Source organism: Eutrigla gurnardus, assembly GCF_963514095.1.
Source record: "Eutrigla gurnardus genome assembly, chromosome: 1".
NCBI lineage: Eukaryota > Metazoa > Chordata > Actinopteri > Perciformes > Triglidae > Eutrigla > Eutrigla gurnardus.
The window spans coordinates 33,801,141-33,808,640 of NC_139915.1; the positions used below are offsets into that span (position 1 = coordinate 33,801,141).

A 7,500-nucleotide genomic window follows, 5' to 3' on the forward strand; every position below is an offset into this window, starting at 1 on the left:
TGCCGGCTTCTATTGTCCTGAACGACATGCAGCTGCAGGTGAAGGTGGAGAATCAGACTGAGGAGGAGGAGGAGGAGAGGGGGAGGAGGAGGAGGATGAAGAGGAGGGGGAGGAGGAGGAGAGGGGGAGGAGGAGGAGAGGGGGAGGAGGAGGAGGAGGGGGAGGAGGAGGAAGAGGAGGACGAGAGGGGGAGGAGGATGGGGGAGGATGAAGAGGAGGGGGAGGAGGAGGAAAAAGAGGAGGAGGGGGAGGGGGGGAAGAAGAGGAGGGGGAGGAGGAGGAGAGGGGGAGGAGGAAGAGGAGGACGAGAGGGGGAGGAGGAGGAGGAGGAGGAGGGGGAGGAGGAGGAAGAGGAGGAGGAGGAGGGGGGAGGATGAAGAGGAGGGGGAGGAGGAGGAAAAAGAGGAGGAGGGGGAGGGGGGGAAGAAGAGGAGGGGGAGGAAGAGGAGGGGGAGGAGGAGGAAGAGGAGGAGGGAGGATGAAGAGGAGGGGGAGGAGGAGGAAAAAGAGGAGGAGGGGGAGGGGGGGAAGAAGAGGAGGGGGAGGAGGAGGAAGAGGAGGGAATTACATGAAGAGGAGGAGGCTGAAACAAACGCAGACCAACAGATCTCTAATAAGCTAATGAGATTGTTAATGCATCCTGGTCCTGCTGGTCCTGCTGGTCCTGGTTCAGACCAACAGCCTCCAGATAAAGATCTTGACATGTTTCCCACAATCATTCTGCATCATGAATCCTTTCAGCTTCCTCCTTAACTGATCGAATCACAGAGTGACGAGGGCTGGACTGTGACGATGCGGTGGACGGACCCTTCTGTCATGGCGGCCGTGGACTCGTAGCGGTTCAGGTTTTCGGTGCCGGAGAGTTTTGGCAGCGCACCAGTTTGTATTGTATTGTTAGCTGTGGCGTGCTAGTTGGGTTAGCCGGGTGGATTAAGCTCAACGGACCGTGACACTGTTCAACTCAAGTCGGGTTCCCCCGAGGATACACTCCAGCTTAAATAAGCCAGACGACTACGTCTACGATGCTAAATGACTCGGAACTGCAGCAGGCTAGCTAACGTTAGCTAGTGAACTTGCCAGTCAAACTTAACGTAATGCTAATCGTCAGATAAGTGCTAACTTTATTTGAAGTGCAACATTAAAGCAGTGGAATTAGCAAGATAGCTAGTTAGCTAGCAGATAGCTGGCTAGTTAGCCTCCTCCACCATTCTTTCATGCTACACTGGTTACAGAAATGAGCCATGTTGGTGAAGAGCGGCAGTGCCGGGACTAACGCTACCACCACCTCACTCCCCACTGCCACCTAGCTAACTAACCAGACAACAGTTAACACTCTCCAGCCCCACCGACGTTTGTTGTCACCATGACGACCAACAACAACTAACCACGTAAAACAGTTCTACTCCTATTCCATTTCTATGATTCATCCTCTGGGGATCATGATCTGAGGATTCAGATGAAACAAGCCCGAGCATCTCCTTCCCCCCGGAGGAAGAGGAGCGTGTGCTCACCCTGCCGAAGATGGGCACCAGGTGATGCTCACACATGGAGAACATGTCGATGTCTTTGACGATCACCATCTCGTCGTGGTCTTCGTCAAAGATGGCGTCGTTCAGCACGTCTGGAGGGAAAAACAACATTTCACCTTTTACACATTACATTTCACCTTTAGTCCGTTTGCTGTATTTATTTATACATTTTTTAATATTCTATACATATTTCCTTTTTAAAAAATAATAATTATGTAATATAATATGTATATATAATTATAAAATATAATACATTATAATAATTCATCAGTTTATCAACCAATTACTGCATTTATTTATTCATTTTATTACTTATTTGCTTTTTTAAAAATTATGAAATAATATATAATAATAATAATTATGTAATATAATAATTATTAAATAATATATAATAATAATATATTTATGAGTTAGTCAACCAATTACTGCATTTAATTATTCATTTTCTTACTTTTTTTTTTACATTTGTTTTTTTTAATTATTGAATATATCATAATAATAATAATACAAATTTCTTAGTTCTTAGTTTATCGACCAATTACTGTATTTAATTTATTGAATATGTGTGTTTTCTTACTAAATTTATTTTTAAAACAACTCTCCACATGAGAGGCCAAACAAAGTATAGAAATGAGAATGTACACGGAGTACATGAACAAAACAACAACAATAATAAAAAAAACGGTACTATGATTTTCTTCTTGTTAATTGGCTTATTTACTTTGCACCATTTATTTTTGAGCCTCATTTTTAAGCGTTTGTCTCTTGATTTGTTTGCTGCGTTTTCACCTCCAACTTTGGTGTTTCTCTGGCAAACACTGGCGTCTAATTATAGCTCTGCTTCCATACGCTACTTCCTGTTGTTGCTTTATTGCGTTTTCTCGGTTGCCGGGGGCTCAATAAACCGCTTTATCTGTTTGTGACCACGCAGACGCCTCTCGCTCCGACGGCGGCATCTTTTAATTTCCTGACTGGATATCAGAGGGAACGGGGGAGGTTTTTTTTTTAACAACCATTTTTGTTGTCTGATAATGACGCAGTTTGAGTCACGATGCCATGGCAACGTTGACCGTGAACATCTCTTGTTGTTGTTGTTTTGTCTCACGATGTCTCTTAATCTCATTCGGGACCTTTGACAGCGTTTCCTCTGCAGATGAGGCGTTTCAGGCGTTTCAGGCGTTTCTTCCTTCTCTTTCTGTGGCGGCTCGGACTCGACCTCGGAGGCCGGATTCATTCAGGGGCCGTTTACTGTGATGGATCTCTCTAGAGATTGCTCCGATAGTTCGGATTCTGGACGATGTGGTGCCTTCAGGCCGACGCCGTAATGCAGTTGTAACCCCGTTTGGAAAGTTGTGTCATCAAGAACAAAGTTAAAGTGAGAGGACAACAAAACCCGAAAACGTTTTAAAATACATCATGAAGTACATCCTCCATCGTAATAATAATAATAATCAAGTAAAAATAATCAAATATGACTTTAATGGGGGCGGGGAAAGCTGGGGACGCAAACAGGAAGTCCTATGTAGACCAGACATCTCGATTCCGCCTTTGTGGTCTTCAAAAGGACCCGGCTGATGTGGACCACAAAGTTCTACGTGCTCCTACGGACCCGGCCGATGTGGATCACGAAGGTCTACGTCCTCCTACGGACCCGGCCGATGTGGATCACGAAGGTCTACGTCCTCCTACGGACCCAGCCGATGTGGATCACGAAGGTCTACGTCCTCCTACGGACCCGGCCGATGTGGACCGTCGCGTTGTTACATCATTGATGACAGACGCTTTGATGAAGATCCGATTTATCTGCAGCATTTAGAATTACTGATAAAAGTGTCAGAACGGCAATAAATAAGAGTTTGTTGTAATAAAGCGGAATTATACTCTCAACCCTCAAGCTTCTGACACCACCAGTTATAGTTCACAGCATCTCACACATGCAAATACACACACACACACACACACACACACACACACACTCACACACACACACACACACACCCTGAAGGAGAACAACGTAAAGTCAATATTAACGGGATAAAGGGCAGCTGGTGAGGAGCCCGGGGTGACAGAAAGACGAGGCGGGGATCAGGTAATGACAGCACGACTCATCATCAGCTCTACGTATAATAGTGCTGCGTCCTGTGTGTGTGTGTGTGAATGACAACCACACACACACACACACACACAGTGACAAAGTGACACGTTCTGAATGAAGCAGGAAACGGTGGAGCAAGTGTTTGTGTATTCATGTGTGTGTGTGTGTGTGTGTGTGTGTGTGTGTGTGAGACAGTACTCTGGTCCCTACGAAATCTGTTGTATTTTTAATTTTTCTGAATTCTGTGTTTTACAATTTAAAAACAAAAAAATATTAAATTGTAAAATAACAATTTAAAAACAAAAAAATATTAAATTGTAAAATAACAATTTGAGAATATTCAAAACTGAACGAAAATGGTGATTGTTGGTAGTTGCTATGGTGACGTCACACATCACAGGGGCCCCTAAAAGTGTTTATGGCAGCTCACCCGGAAGAGTGAGGATGTCGGGCTAGTTAGCACTTAGCTACGTACTAGCTAGTTAGCTAGCTAGCCGAAGTGGTGGGGAGTGGATGGAAGGGGCCGTTAGACGCTGTTCACCAGCAAGCTGTTGGAATCATTTTCTGTCACCAATGTAGCGTTAAAGCATGGTGGAATTAGCAAGCGAGCTAACTAGCCGGCTGTCTGCTAGTAAGGTAGCTTAGCTTGCTAATTTCACGTACTTTAATGTTGCACTTGTTACAGGAATGTAAAAAGTGGACGTCGTCATGGTGACAGCACCACGTTGATAGTCGTACCTGTAAAACCTCAGTGAACCCACGACTCCAGTGACACACACACACACACACACACACACACACACACACACACACTCACACACACACACACACACACACACACACACACACACACACTCACACACACACACACACTCACACTCACACACACACAGTTTTAACCCCGGTCTGCATGCATGAGTCACCTCTAGCCTTCAAACACAAACTGGTTGGTAATCACAGCTCTCGTCTTGGATTTGGACTTTTGGTCGGACAAAAAAAAAAAAAGAAAAAAGAAAATACGTAACGTGCATTATTTTAGGAACTAAAATCAAAAACACTAAACGGATCATCTAAATCTGTGGAAAGGCTCCTTCACGTCACAAGCTCAGATTCCTGTTTAATCTCGGCTTTTTCCTCTGTTACAGTTGTGTTTGTCATGTGCTCGACAACAGGAGGATTTTAGGCTCATGTGACCTGCACACACACACACACACACACACACACACACACACACACACACACACACACACACACACACACACACACACACACACACTGATCAAACTGCAACACTCACTAACAATGCTAGAACTCCCCCAAACATCCACCATAGAAAACAGCAAACTTTTTTTTTGGTGTTTTCCAATGAGTCCAATGGGGGAGTCTACTGTGACAGCCAATCAGAAGACAGACACAGCACCGCCGCCATGTGATGTCATCGCTGCCTTCACTTTGAAGAGGGTTTTAACTGTCAGGTGAAAACATGACCACCCTACTTCACTTTTTCTCTCATTTAAAACGCATTCCTTCCCCCGAAACAAGGCGACCCCCACAACGGAGCAAACCACCTCCAGATGGAGTTCTGGGGGGGGGGGGGGGGTGCAAATCCCAAAGTCCAGCCGCTCCAGTGAGTCGCACGTGGAGAAGCCGGCTGCATTACGAAACACGAGCAAAAGATGCAGGAAAATATTTCAGATCGAGATCAAAGGTCAAAACTCACATTGCGTTAAATAAAAAAACTCTATGTTGGCAAAGCAACGCGTTTAAAATGACGCACGAGGCTGAAAGTAACAGTTCTTTCTTTATGGATTAATCCGATCATTTCCTTGATTAATCATTTAGTCTGATAATACTGCCGGGAATGAAAAGCTTCTTAAAGTCTTCTAATTTCTCGTTTTATCCGATCAACAGTCCGTTTAGACGCACAACCCAGAAAACTTTGAATGAACCAGCAAAGTTCACCTATGATTGCGACCAATCCGTGGCCTTCGTGATCAGGTGACCCGTTGACCTCAGGCAAACGCCGTCTCTACCTGGGAATATATAATATGACGCTGCCAGGGATGCTGACTGGCTTGAGTGTGCATGATTTTAATTTGAAAAGAATATATTTCAAAATGTTTACTGAGATAATACATCAAGAGAGAAGTAGGACCGTTTTCTCATAGACTTCCATACAACCAGAGAGGAGTCGCCCCCTGGTGGCCAGCAGAGAGAAGTAGGACCATTTTCTCATAGACTTCCATACAACCAGAGAGGAGTCGCCCCCTGGTGGCCAGCAGAGAGAAGTAGGACCATTTTCTCATAGACTTCTATACTACCAGAGAGGAGTCGCCCCCTGGTGGCCAGCAGAGAGAAGTAGGACCATTTTCTCATAGACCTCTATACAACCAGAGAGGAGTCGCCCCCTGGTGGCCAGCAGAGAGGATGCAGGTTTAAGGCACTTCAGCTTCGGCTTCACTTTTCAGAAGCCAGAAGGTTTCTGCCTGTTCATAATGTTGCTAATGTCGTTATTGTAAAAACTCAGTGAGTCTGCGACTCGTTAGTCGGTTTACTTCATACGGAAGTCGCCCACACACACACACACACACACACACACACACACACACACACACACACACACACACACACCTTAAAACACAAACTCTCGTCTTATGAATGGTGTACTGTATGTACACCATGTAATTGCTGAGTATCTAACATTATAATGTTGCTACTAGACGGACAGACGGGTCAAAGAACAGGTTTTAAACAAACCACTTGGCGCCACCTGTTTTAGGTAAATGAGCTGATTATACATATAATTAAAGTTTGATGAGATAATAAATCAAGAGACAAGTATAGGGTCATTTTCTCAGACTTCATAGAGAGAAGTTGAAGGCATTTCACTTTTGTAAAAGGATCACTCTCACTCTCTCTATTATAAAATAATATATTTAATTGTATTATTCAGACACATAGTTTATACTCACTCTTAAAAGATGAAATTTAAATAATAAAAGGACAGAAATGACAAATGTCACTTCAATGAAAACACATAAAAGGCAAAAATGAACTTAAAGTAGGGAAAGTAAAAATAATTCAGTTGATGAGCGTCAGTAATATTTATATTATGTATGACTGTGTAAACAGCATTTTCATGTAAGCTGATGGAGCTGATGTTTTATTTGTATTTATACTATTATATAGTAGCTACAGACTACAAAATACTGAAGTACTTCAAGAGTGCTTGTCATATTTAGAGATATTATCAGTAGTATTTAGTGTCATTATCATTAGTATTTAGTGTTATTATTGTTAGTAGTGTTATTATGTTCCACCTCAGACCGGTCGGGAAGTCCACCCTCCCTGCCGGACTCTAAAGTGAGTTTGGGGACTTGTGGACCGGACCGGATCTACCTGCCACCTGTTGCCCGCAGGACAAAGCCTCTGAGCGGCTTTGTGGATTTAAACACTCACCGATGATTTTCTCCTGGTAGCCCTTGGTGAAGAACTGCATGGCGGTGGCGGCCCTCCAGGGGGTTTTGAGGAGCCCCTGGCGCTGCGGGTCTTCCCCGAGCCCCCGCAGGATGGTGGTGTACGCCGCGGCCAGGGACGGCAGGCTCATCTCGTTGTCCTCCACGCTGCGGGTCCGCTCCTCCCTCCAGCTCTCCGTCACGGCCCGGTGCGAGCCGGACTCCGCGCCCGGAGGTTGTGGAGCGGCGGCGGCGGCGGCGGCGGAGCGCCCGGTGCTCCCGGTGCTCCCGGTGATCCCGGTGCTCCCGGGGCCGGCTGGCCGCTTCGCCAACCCGTCAAAGTGTCCGTTGAGCGCGGAGCCGCCGTCCGTCAACTCGCTCGGGCTGAAGGCGGTCTGTTTGTTGAGCTCCATCACTTCTT

The 7,500-nt window shown here is 45.4% G+C and overlaps 1 protein-coding gene across 1 annotated transcript in view; it reads right to left on the reverse strand.

The window, feature by feature from the left end:
- gch1 (GTP cyclohydrolase 1) overlaps positions 1-7,500 on the reverse strand; it is a 12,971-nt gene that overhangs the window by 5,441 nt on the left and 30 nt on the right. The window contains exons 1-2 of the mRNA XM_084009434.1: positions 7,084-7,500; positions 1,512-1,621 (exon numbers count right to left, since the gene is read on the reverse strand). The exon at positions 7,084-7,500 is cut by the window's right edge and continues 30 nt beyond it. Coding sequence (XP_083865560.1) covers positions 1,512-1,621; positions 7,084-7,492 — 519 coding nt within the window. The 5' untranslated portion in view covers positions 7,493-7,500. The remainder of the gene's footprint in view (positions 1-1,511; positions 1,622-7,083) is intronic.